Source organism: Citrus clementina, unplaced genomic scaffold, assembly GCF_000493195.1.
Source record: "Citrus clementina cultivar Clemenules unplaced genomic scaffold, Citrus_clementina_v1.0 scaffold_3, whole genome shotgun sequence".
NCBI lineage: Eukaryota > Viridiplantae > Streptophyta > Magnoliopsida > Sapindales > Rutaceae > Citrus > Citrus x clementina.
Window position 1 is genome coordinate 23947607 of NW_006262339.1, and position 13138 is coordinate 23960744.

Here is a 13138-nt window from a genome sequence, read left to right on the forward strand (position 1 = left end):
CTATTGCCTCCAATCACGCATGACAAACACATAGGTGAAGCATGCATGTGCTTTGCTTTAAGCTGACAGCTTGCTAATTAGCCACATGTACTCCCTTTTAGCTTGCATGTGCGTCACAATACGTGCATTAATTGATTGTATTATTTTTAATATATTATATAATTTCTTTTAGTGAAGGATGTAGCCAACAATTTTATCCAGCTAAACATGTTCTTTGACATATAATACAGTTTATGGTCCAACAACTCATAAGTAGTTGAAATTAAATTATTTTTTAATATCAATTTTCCTTTTCTCTCAATTTGAAAATACTTTAAAAGATTTTCAAACATAAGATACAATGGTATACAATTGAAGCCTAATCCAACATAGAAAGATTAAATAAAATTAATTTTCATCACTATGCAAGAGACTTGAAAAGATATTAAGGTAGCGTTTATTTTTAATTTAAAGTCTGAATAGGTTAGAATTTGATTAAAATTTGAATGGTTTTGAATATAAATGTTTCAAAAACATGTTTATTTTTTTAATATCTAAAAATTAAGTGGCATCTTGTTTGTTTTTATAAAGAAAACACATTAAATGTAGTTATTTAACATTTATGTCCTTATAAGTCAAAACGAATAAAAGGGATTAGGTTTTGTAGTTTATGAAATAACTATATTGAATTGAAATATTTTTAGGATATAGTATTTATTTTCCATTCAAACATTTTTTCATTTCGGCAAAGGTCATAAAAATTTTCTTTTTTAATTCAAATGTAAATATCTAAAAATCAAACATATGTTACCAAAAAAAACTAATTTTCTTAAAAAAAGTTAAACTTCATATGTTTAAAATAAACGCTAAGGAACATGAATAAGAGCTATTAAAACAAAAAAAGAATAATTTTGAAACTAAATACAATTAATTGAGAGATGAGGACCGATAAGATAAATTCATAGATAAAAATTAAAATATCAACCCTACTTATTGCTGGCAGTTATGAGCATTAAAGAATAGAAGCCGTGTCTTGATAAGTATGGTGTTCGTGCGGAATTCTCAATTTTAAGATAACTTTTTTTTTAAAAAAAGCTAGACTTCATATGTTTAAAATCAACGCTAAGGAACATGAATAAGAGCTATTAAAACAAAACAAAAAAGAATAATTTTGAAACTAAATACAATTAATTGAGAGATGAGGACGGATAAGATAAATTCAGGGATAAAAAGTAACATATCACCCTACTTATTGCTGGTGGTTATGCACATTAAGGGTGCGTTTGGGATTGAGGTGCTGTAGCTTTTAAGCTACAGCTGCTGTGAAAAAAAAGCTGTAATTATGAAACAAAAGTTAATAATATATAGTAAATATAAATTTTAAATAATAATTTTGATAAATTTATTAAAGATATAATAAATTTTATATTATACAAGTGAAAAATCATATCAACATAGCTTAAAAGCTACAGCAGCTAGTGTTTACCAAACACTTTAGTGCTGTAGCTTTTAAGCTACAGCTGCCCAACCTCAATCCCAAACGCACCCTAAAACACAGAAGCCGTGCGTTGAAAAGTATGGTGTTCTTGTGGACTTTTCAGCTAAAAGTCTACAAAGCAGTTGAATTAATCAATCATCGTGGAGTGCACGGTGCTTGGACAATGAGATGAAATTGAAAAATTATCACGGAACTTGAAGGAAGCTTCATGGCATCGATTTATTCTACAGAGTCGCTCACATTTGGTTCAATAATTGTTTTCATCCGAATCAAAATCTTTTTCTAATCAATTCAACTGATTTTGTTGATTATGGCTTCTTCTTCTCAAAACAACAAGAAGTATGATGTTTTTGTTAGTTTCAGAGGAGAGGACACCCGTGACAACTTTACTAGCCATCTCTGTTCTGCTCTGTGTCGACAAAATATCCAAACTTTCATTGATGACCAACTTAACAGAGGAGACGAAATTTCGGAGTCACTTGTGAATGCAATTGAAGCATCAGCCATTTCAGTTATTGTCTTCTCAGAAGGGTATGCATCTTCCAGATGGTGTCTCGATGAACTTGTAAAGATCCTCGAGTGCAAGAAAGAGTATTCACAGATTGTGATTCCGGTTTTCTATCGGGTTGATCCATTAGACGCGAGAAACCAAACAGGACCTTTTGGGATTTCATTTTCGAAGCTTGAAGAAAGATTTAAGGAGAATTTAGAGAAGCTGCAGACTTGGAGGAAAGCTTTGAAGGAAGCAGCCAGTTTGTCTGGCTTTCATTCTCATAACATCAGGTGAAATTGAAAAGTTACCTTTAATTTCTCATACTAATATTTAACAATAAATAAAATTCACGCAGCACTCTTAGTTAAATTTCCAGATGCTAAACTTCAATTTTAAATATTTTTAAGCATCAAATTCTAGACTTCTTGACTTCCTCACTTTTGTGCTCTATAATTACAAAATAATTTTGATAGAAAAAGCATGAGAATTTTACAATATATATCTAACAAAATTAGTGGTGATCTGTTGTTTTTTAAGCAATGTCAACCTGTCACTCATACAGCACCATTAAAAAAAAAAAACTCACGCATATTCGTGTAATTTAAGAGTTATCAATTCATTGGAAGATTGAAGACTTGTATGGTATGTATTAATTTCAGTAGGAAAACTGACAATCTCTCTTATTTCTTATTTAATGCAAATTCCTCCTATTAATTTGAAGTTACTGCTGCTAATTTTATGTATTTGCTAGGCATGAGTCGGAACTTACAAATGAAGTTGTTAATCACATTTTGAAGAGATTGGATGAAGTGTTTCAGCCGCGTGATAACAAAAACCAGCTGGTTGGAGTGGAATCAACAGTTGATGAAATTGAATCTCTATTAGGTGTTGAGTCGAAAGGTGTTTACGCTTTAGGGATTTGGGGCATTGGTGGTATAGGCAAAACAGCAATCGCTAGAGCTATTTTCGACAAAATCTCAGGTGATTTTGAATGTTCTTGCTTCCTCGAAAATGTTAGAGAAGAGTCACAAAGACCAGGAGGATTAGCTTGCTTACGACAAAAACTTCTTTCAAATATATTGAAGGATAAAAATGTGATGCCTTATATTGACCTCAATTTTAGAAGGCTCAGTCGCATGAAGGTTGTGATTGTTTTTGATGATGTGACTTGCTTCAGCCAATTGGAATCTTTAATGGGAAGCCTTGATTGGTTGACGCCAGTGAGTCGAATCATATTAACCACCAGAAATAAACAAGTGCTTAGAAATTGGGGGGTGAGTAAAATATATAAGATGGAGGCATTAGAATATCATCATGCTCTTGAGCTTTTTAGTCGATATGCCTTCAAACGAAACCATCCTGATGTTGGTTACGAGAAACTTTCAAGCAACGTAACGAAATATGCTCAAGGTATTCCTTTAGCTCTTAAAGTTTTGAGTTGCTTTCTACATAAAAGGGAAAAAGAAGTTTGGGAAAGCGCAATAGATAAATTGCAAAGAATCCTCCATCCAAGTATTCTAGAGGTATTACAAATAAGTTATGATGATTTGGACGATAAAGAGAAAAGTATTTTCCTTGATGTTGCTTGTTTCTTTCGAGGTGAGCATGTAAATCCTATAATGAAATTCTTTAATGCAAGCGGCTTCTACCCATAAATAGGAATAAGTGTTCTTGTTGATAAGTCTCTCATCGCTATTGATTCACACAAAAAGATAACAATGCATGATTTACTACAAGAATTGGGTAGGGAAATTGTTCGACAAGAATCAATTAATCCTGAAAACCGCAGTAGATTGTGGTATCATGAGGATATTTATGAAGTTTTTACATATAATATGGTAAGCAGTTTGTTGTGGATTATTATTTTGGAATAATGTAGTGTTTAAAAACTTGATGTGAATATATTTACATACGCTCGAACGGGATGAGTCTTAGAATTAATAGAAGAGTGGCAATGATTAGAAAAAACAATAGTGGTTAGATGACGTAGCAATAAATTATAAATGCGATGACAACTTGCATAACCGTTTGTAAGCATAATTGATATGTAAATTTGTGTAGTACACGTACAGAATTTTTATTTTTATGTTATTATGTTTCTTTGTGCATTTGCAATTAAGTGTTTGATATGAGTAATTAAAGAGAGCCCCTCTCCAATCCCACATAAACTCCATACAAGAATAAATAAAAATTGAATTAATAACTAAGCTACCTCTAATTGTGAATTAGGGACAAAATTGCCCCAAAAATTTGTCTTGGTGGGGTTGAAGTGCGATTCATTAGTGGAATATACATATCTTTCATTTGATTTTAACTTTAATTTTTTTTATTCATTTTTAGGGGACAGAAAAAATCGAGGGCATCTGTTTAGATATGTCAAAAGTAAAAGAGATCCGTCTAAATCCCAATACTTTCACTAAGATGCCTAAATTGAAATTTCCTAAAGTTCTACGGTTCATCATTCAATGGAGAGAACAAATGTAAGGTGTCCTTATTGCCAAACAAATGTAAGGTGTCTTATTTGCAAGACTCTGGATTTGCTGAAGTGAAATATCTTCACTGGCATGGATATCCGCTGAAGTCATTGCCTTCAAACCTTAGTGCAGAGAAGCTTGTGTTACTTGAAGTGCCTGATAATGACATTGAACAACTTTGGGATTGTGTGAAGGTATGCATATCTTATTATATATGTGCAATCTTTCAATAACAATATTAAATTATTATACGTGGTAACGATTTTGTCTTGGCCTCTTTTTTGACCGAGCAGCATTAGAGTAAGTTAAACCAGATAATCCATGCTGCCTACAATAAGATAATTGCCAAAGCACCAAATCCCACGTTGATGCCACGTCTGAACAAGCTAGTTATCTTGAATCTAAGAGGTAGCAAAAGCCTGAAAAGTCTTCCATCTGGAATATTTAACTTGGAATTTCTTACCAAACTTGATCTTTCGGGCTGCCCAAAACTGAAGAGGCTTCCAGAGATCTCATCAGGTAATATAAGCTGGTTATTTTTAAGGGGGACTGCAATTGAAGAACTGCCCTCATCAATTGAGCGTCTACTTAGGCTTGGGTTCTTGGTCCTTTCAAATTGTAAAAGGCTTAAGAGTCTCCCAAGCAGCCTATGGAAGTTGAAATCTCTTGGAATTCTTGATCTCCGGGGTTGCTCCAAGCTTCAGAGATTGCCCGAATGTCTTGGCCAATTATCCTACCCAATAATATTGAATCTAGCGAAAACCAATATTGAGAGAATACCAGAAAGCATTATCCAACATTTCATGTTGCGATACCTCCTCTTAAGTTATAGTGAGAGGCGTCAATCCTTACCAAAGCCTCCATTCCTTGCACGAGATTGCCTAGCACCGCAACCATTCTTAGGTTTGTTCTCTAAGTTATGAATCTTATAGGCAGTGTTTTTTGACCGGAGCAATAATTTTAAATTGGAAGGTAATTATACTGCAGGAATTGTTGAAGATACCCAGAGAATTCCGCATATGGACCATATGCTAGCTTTCCGTTGGTAAGAAATACAGGAAAATGTGTGTCTTTAACTCTCTCTGTTTACAATTTCTACAATTTTTTTTTTGGGTTTAAAATTATGATTTTTTGGTACAAAGAGGTTTTTCCATGGGCTGATACGCCGCGGAGGTCGTCAAGGATTCCAAAGCCTAGCAACAAGTATGCTGGGTACATTTGAATTATGCATGGATGCTTGGAAGTCGAACGGTCACATGGCTCAAGACTTATGCATACGTTACATGCAACATGCAGTACGTTGGAAGAATGGTCGTTGGAGCAGTCTACATGGATCATGGGGGGGATTCGGTCAACATGGGATCACTTGCTGATTTAATGGAGATTTATCATTTGGTTTAATTCATTTTCGGTTGTTTAGTTAAGCTAAAAGAATAAGTCAAGTTGTTAGCTTAGGACCTGCCTACAATCTCGAGTGATAGTTAGATTGTTTGGCTAAGTTGTTTTAAGTATAAATAAGCTCCAACGGACTTGAATAAAGGGCATTGACTATTATCTAAAAATCAAATATCTTGTGGTCTTATTTCTCACCCTAAGTAGAAATATATTCAATCACTTACGCTTTGACTGGGACCTCTATCAGTGGTATCAGAGCGAGGTTACTATGTCAACCAACAAGGAACGCATAGAGCGTGTGGAAGACGAGATCGGAAGCTTGCAAGATGGAATGAAGCGTATGGAACTAGGGCTTACTGACAGATTACACCGTCTAGAAGAAACAATGAGCAAACTGGTAGATTCACTTTCAACTTCAAAAGGGACGCCAAGTCACAACAATTCTGATCACGTTGGATCCTCACAGCCTAGCCGTGGAGATAGTGAAGGGAGCCGCCATCAGCTAGCATCAAGACTTACCAAACTGGAGTGTCCACGATATTCCGGCGACGACCCAACGGAGTGGTATAATAGGATCATGCAATTTTTCGAGTACTAGGAAGCAACCAACGAACAGAAAGTCTCCTTAGCTTCTTTTCACCTCGAAGGAGAGGCCAACCAATGGTGGCAGTGGATGCGACGAACTTATCAAGAAGAGGAAAAAACAGTAACGTGGGAAATTTTTGTGGAGGAGCTTTGGGCACGGTTTGGCCCTACTGAGTGCGAAGATTATGATGAGGCGTTGTCCAGGGTTAAGCAGACAGGGTCACTACGTGATTATCATAGGGAATTCGAAAGGCTTGGGAACCGGGTACGAGGCTGGACGCAAAAGGCCTTGGTCGGGACCTTTATGGGAGGATTGAAGCCGGAAATCTCAGGGGAAGCTATAAGCCTCGCACGTATGAAGGATGATCAATTGACGCGACAAAGGAAGTTGCTACGACCACAGTACCTCAACCGTACACCACCAGCACCAACAAACAATACCCGTGCCCAACCAACGAGACCCATCAAACGGCTGACTTGGGACGAAATGCAGCGGCGTCGAGCAATGGGACTTTGCTTCAATTGCAATGATCGGTTTACAGCAGGTCATAAGTGCACCCAACCTCAGTTATTGCTCCTTGAAAGTGAGACAATGAATGATGAAACTACATATGAGGGAATTCCTGAAGTCTTATGCACAGAACCTGACACTAAAGAGCCAACCGATCCAAAAATCACTTTCTATGCCCTCACTGGATGGGCAGCCCCAAGAACCATGCGGGTCACGACAAAGGTAGGACCATATGAGATTATGGTTTTGATCGATAGCGGTTCAACTCACAATTTCATCAGCTCCCGAATGGCCAACATGTTACGGCTGCCAATCATTCCCACAGCAGGATTTTTGGTGCGAGTGGCAAACGGAGAAACGCTATCGTGCAGGGGAAAATTCAAACGGGTTCAGGTATTATTACAAGAAGTTCCATTCACTTTGACTCTTTATTCACTTCCAATTACATGGTTGGATATGGTGCTTGGAGTCCAGTGGCTTGAGATGCTAGGCTCAGTGGTTTGCAACTGGAAACAACTTACCATGGATTTCACTTGGGACAACAAAAGTTGCCGGTTACAAGGCATCGGGCCTCAATCAATCCAAACAGCATCCTTGACCGAAATTACCAAAGAGCTGAGACAAGGGCAGTCCGGTTTTGCTATTTGTTTCCATGTGAATGTAGAAGACTCTCTCAACACAACAACTCCAGATATGCAAGATTTGTTAAAGGAATACAACACTTTATTTCAAGAGCCAACAAAACTGCCACCTAGACGAGAAATCGACTATAACATCACATTGAAAGAGGGAACTGAGCCAGTCAACGTACGGCCATACCGCTACGCCTATTTCCAGAAAGCCGAAATTGAAAAACAAGTCCAGGAGATGCTGAATTCGGGACTCATTCGGCCTAGTACCAACCCTTTTTCATCACCAGTACTACTTGTCAAAAAAAAAGATGGAAGTTGGCGATTTTGCACCGACTATCGGTCTCTCAATAACACCACTGTTAAAGACCGATTTCCAATCCCTACAGTCGATGACATGCTGGACGAGTTACATGGAGCAGCGTACTTCATTAAATTGGACCTAAGGGCCGGATACCATCAGGTACGTGTAAACCCAGCCGATATCCACAAAACGGCTTTTCGTACACACAACGGACATTACGAATACTTAGTAATGCCGTTTGGCTTATGCAATGCACCATTGACATTCCAGGCCATCATGAACTCTATCTTCCGTCCCTATCTCAGGAAATTTATCCTTGTTTTCTTTGACGATATACTGATATACAGTCCCTCTTGGCGTAGCCACCTTACTCATGTTAAGAAGGCAATGGAGGTTCTTAAACAACATCAATTTTTCCTTAAAGCAAGCAAGTGCACTTTTGGCCAACAAGAACTCGAGTACCTTGGCCACATAATTACCAGCCATGGGGTAAAAGTAGATGAGACAAAAATTGCGGCCATGGTCTCCTGGCCTCAACCGAAGAACATCTCAGAGCTACGGGGATTCCTTGGCCTTACAGGTTACTATAGAAAGTTCGTCCAAGGATATGGAGTTTTAGCTCGGCCACTCACGAATCTTCTAAAAAAATGACAGTTTGAATGGAATACAGAAGCGGACAAAACGTTTATCAATTTAAAAAAGGCAATGACAAGTACACCCACATTAGCCATGCCTAATTTTAATGAAACTTTTGTTATTGTGACAGATGCATCCGGTGACGGCATCGGCGCAATACTCCAGCAACAAGGGCATCCCATCGCATTTATGAGTCGTGCCTTGGGAGTCACAAAAAAATCTTGGTCCACATACGCAAAAGAGATGTTGGCGATTATAGAAGCTATCCGTGTGTGGCGACCTTATCTGCTAGGACGAAAGTTTATCATCCAAACCGATCAACGCAGCCTTAAGTACCTTTTGGAACAAAAAATTACGACACCCGAACAGCAACAGTGGCTGGCCAAATTGATGGGGTTTGAATATGAAATCCAATATAGGCCCGCCCGTGAGAATGTTGCCGCCGACGCCCTTTCACGACGACCTGACAGTTCTGCTCTTAACAGGTTATTTGTGGCGCAGGTATCTATTTGGAACGAAATAAAAACGGCTGCCCAAGATGATGATTACATGCAGCAAATTACACATCAGGCTCTGACTCAACCTACTGGCCCTTATTTCATGCGTAATGGGCTGATTTTCTTCAAGGGTCGAGTTGTATTTCCTCTTCGACTCCGTCAATCTTTAATTTTTGAAGCCCATGACACTAAGATGGGAGGTCATTCAGGAGTTCTACGTACTTACAAACATTTGAAACAACAATTCTTTTGGCCTTCAATGTTTCAAACGGTTCATGACTATGTAGGTAAATGCGAGATTTGTCAAAAAACGAAAGCATCAACCCTTAAGCCTGCGGGTCTCCTCCAGCCCTTGCCAATTCCTTGCCAAGTGTGGGATGATATCACGCTTGACTTCGTTGAAGGGCTGCCAAACTCACACGGTAAAAATTCTATTCTAGTGGTGGTGGATCGGCTCAGCAAGAGTGCACACTTTATGGCCTTGACTCACCCATTCACAGCAAAAACAGTGGCTGAGAAGTTTATTGATGGAGTGGTAAAATTACATGGCATGCCGAAATCAATAATCAGTGGTCGAGACCCTATTTTTATTAGCAAGTTTTGGCAGGAGTTTTTTCATATGTCCGGTACACAACTCAAGATGAGTTCTGCGTACCATCTGCAAACCGACGGTCAAACGGAAGTTATTAATAGATGTCTTGAACAATACCTGCGAAGCTTTGTTCACCAATGGCGGAAGCAATGGAACTCTTACCTACCTTGGGCAGAATACTGGTACAACACAACGTACCATGAGTCCACAGGCATGACTCCTTTTTCGGCTTTGTATGGGCGACATCCACCGGTAGTACCAATGTATCATGTGGAATCTTCTCCAGTGCACGAGGTAGATCAAGCTTTGTTGTCTAGGGATGAGCTGCTGCGACAATTAAAACAGAATTTGAAAATGGCAACCAATCGCATGAAACAATTTGCGGATACAAAAAGGCGCGATGTGGAGTTTAAGGAGGGTGACATGGTATTCCTAAGACTTCCACCGTATAGGCAGACTACTGTATTCCGTCGTGCTCATCAGAAGTTGGCCAGTAAATACTTTGGGCCATATCCAATTCTGCGAAGAGTGGGACAAGTGGCTTATGAGCTTAAACTACCGACGGGATCTCGAGTGCATCCGGTATTTCATGTGTCCTTACTCAAAAAATACGTTGGTGAGATGCCTCAATTCAGTGCAGATCTTCCATATGTCAATGACAACGGAGTACTCGTTTTAGAACCGGACAAAATTATTGATGTTCGTTGGCTTAAAAGAGGTGGCAAGTTGGTGGAACAAAGTCTTGTCCGTTGGAAACGCCTTCCACATGAGGACGCAACATGGGAAGATTCAGAGTTCCTGGCAAAGCAATTCCCTCACCTGACCCTTGAGGACAAGGGTCCTCTTCGTGGAGGCGGTATTGATACGCCGCGGAGGTCGTCAAGGATTCCAAAGCCTAGCAACAAGTATGCTGGGTACATTTGAATTATGCATGGATGCTCGGAAGTCGAACGGTCACATGGCTCAAGACTTATGCATACGTTACATGCAACATGCAGTACGTTGGAAGAATGGTCGTTGGAGCAGTCTACATGGATCATGGGGGGGATTCGGTCAACATGGGATCACTTGCTGATTTAATGGAGATTTATCATTTGGTTTAATTCATTTTCGGTTGTTTAGATAAGCTAAAAGAATAAGTCAAGTTGTTAGCTTAGGACCTGCCTACAATCTCGAGTGATAGTTAGATTGTTTGGCTAAGTTGTTTTAAGTATAAATAAGCTCCAACGGACTTGAATAAAGGGCATTGACTATTATCTAAAAATCAAATATCTTGTGGTCTTATTTCTCACCCTAAGTAGAAATATATTCAATCACTTACGCTTTGACTGGGACCCCTATCATGGGCAAACTTCATATCGTACTGTCTGGGAATGAAATTCCAAAGTGGTTTAAGCTTCAAAGTGTGGGATCTTTTATAACCTTGGAGATGCCACCAGATTTCTTCCGTAATAACATAGTGCAGGGCATTGCATTTTGTGCTATTTTAGCATTTTCAGACAGTCATGTAGATTGTGGCAGATGGTTTTCATTTTCTTGTGAGCTCAAAGTGAAAACCACTAAAGATTGTGGTCCCCATGGCACAGTTATTTCAGAGCAGAGTTAATTATGTAGAATCAGATCACTTAAATTTGGGATACTACCTGTTCTGTGAAGAGGATTTTAATGGTTTTTGGAAATGCAATTGCATTCCTGAGGCAGTCGACTTTAATGTTTTTCCACCTCTGGAGTGCCAGTGCTGCGGGGTGAAAAATGTGGGATCCATTTACTTCACACCCAAGATTCTACGAATTCAATAGAAAATCCAAGCATGTGTTTCAACTGTAACGAAGAAGACTGAGATTTTCATGAATGTATTTTCACTGTTTTCCTTTTTCTAATGACAATTAATAACTTTCGAAGAAGACTGAGAAAATGCCAAAATCAGTTCTTAGAACAAGACATCCATGTAATAACATTCGAGGAATCTGGTGCATTTAACACAAATTCACACTAGAGAACTTTACGTTATTAGGCGAAGAGTATAATGTATGAAAAGCACATGATGTATATTGTAAAATTAAAATTATCGGCTTTCTTTTTCTTACTTTGTGCACACAACACATCACGATTTTGTTATTGAGCCTTACAACTCAAAACAATCCACGTAGTTAGGAGAGCACGTAACTTATAAACCAGTAATAAAACTCACAAGCTAGGCGATATCGGATATTACAGGACGCACAACAATTCTTATTGGCGAAGCTATGTTGTGGGCCCATCTCTCTATCAATGAAAACTTGCCACTCACCGCATTGCGCACCATATCAACTCTCATCTATATAATGCAATCACATTTGAAAATTTTCTACTTTCTTAAGTCTAAATTTTTGTATATGGGAAAGTTTCATCATGTGGAAACAAAGCCATAAACATGTGTGCACTTTTTCAAGTATATGTACCAATTCCATATTTGGAATGGTGCATTTGATTCCACAGTTGACGTGGTATCGTCTATCGCTGGAATTTATATTTATAAAACTGACTTGTAAGGAAAGGATTGAAGATGCCTGTGAACTTATATTTCGATTTAGATTATTGTATGTTTTCCATGTATAAAATTGGATCCTATCATTCACATATCGTTAACATGAGCAATTTAGATTACTAAATAATTCTTCTTTATTATTATGCTGAATTTGACTTTTTATTGAATAATTTGATATATGCCTTGAATCAATTTGGAGCTTCTACAACTTGTCAGGGATCAGTTTCTCCTACATTCTTTTCGGCGCCAAAAGATATTCAAGCGGTTGAATAAGATTTGATATATACAATATAAATACAAGAGCTGTTTGTCTTTTTACAATAGGAATAATATATAATGCTCATCAAAACTTGCTGATGAGAAAGTAAATTCCTCAGAAATTAAATGTTTCAGCCAACCAAGGAAGCAGCTTTTCGTGGACCAACTCGGGTCTGTCGTCATGGGGACAATGTCCTACTCCTTCCAACACAATTAACTTCACATATGAAAGTTGAGAAGGCAGAGATTAGAAGTATCTACCAACAGGTCCATCGAGGGGGGTGAATGGATCCTCATCACCCTATAAAACTAGTACAGGTATAGAGATTGATGGCATCAATTGCACGGGGTTCGGCCCTGGTGGGCCTGTCACAATCGAAACAAATGCATCAAGTGCCCCTTCATCATTGGCGGGTTCTCGAATGATCTGCAATTTTTAGGTCAATTCATGAATTCTGAGTAGCCATTTTTGTAAGAGGTTAAAATGGCACATAAGTGGAGAATATTAATACCTCTACCAGTGTTTCATCCACAGATTTCTTATTTGCATAGATGGACAGTAAAATGTTCCTCAGTGTTTCCCTACAGCACCAATATATACACATCATAGAATTTTTTTAATTTTTGACTGTACTGTTTTAGGATAACGAAAAATGGACTGAATAGAGAGAAGAGAAAATACCTTCGTTTCACATCTTCAAAGATTGCATCTGCAATTGGCCTTTGCTTAAACAAGAAATCAATGAACCAAAGCACTTCC

At 38.2% G+C, this 13138-nt stretch overlaps 2 protein-coding genes across 2 annotated transcripts in view; both read left to right on the forward strand.

Moving 5' to 3' along the window:
• The first annotated feature begins 1787 nt into the window (after positions 1-1787).
• On the forward strand, positions 1788-4743 carry LOC18048526 (TMV resistance protein N). The gene is made up of 5 exons (XM_024187183.1): positions 1788-2260; positions 2722-3569; positions 3630-3808; positions 4417-4638; positions 4738-4743. The coding sequence occupies exons 1-5, from the start codon at positions 1788-1790 to the stop codon at positions 4741-4743; spliced, it is 1728 nt and encodes a 575-aa protein (XP_024042951.1).
• A 6192-nt stretch (positions 4744-10935) lies between these two features.
• Positions 10936-13138, forward strand: part of LOC112099730 (MLO-like protein) — a 3781-nt gene continuing 1578 nt past the window's right edge. Inside the window, exon 1 of the mRNA XM_024187184.1 lies at positions 10936-11100. Within this exon, the coding sequence (XP_024042952.1) occupies positions 10936-11100 (165 nt within the window). The remainder of the gene's footprint in view (positions 11101-13138) is intronic.

What these genes read in the sequence shown, in the direction of transcription:
- LOC18048526 (XM_024187183.1), top strand. Translation starts at nt 1,788, where the DNA reads ATGGCTTCTTCTTCTCAAAACAACAAGAAGTATGATGTTTTTGTTAGT. An exon ending in TTTCATTCTCATAACATCAG is followed by an intron (nt 2,261 to 2,721) that starts GTGAAATTGAAA and finishes TGTATTTGCTAG; the next exon opens with GCATGAGTCGGAACTTACAA. An exon ending in TGTTGCTTGTTTCTTTCGAG is followed by an intron (nt 3,570 to 3,629) that starts GTGAGCATGTAA and finishes ACCCATAAATAG; the next exon opens with GAATAAGTGTTCTTGTTGAT.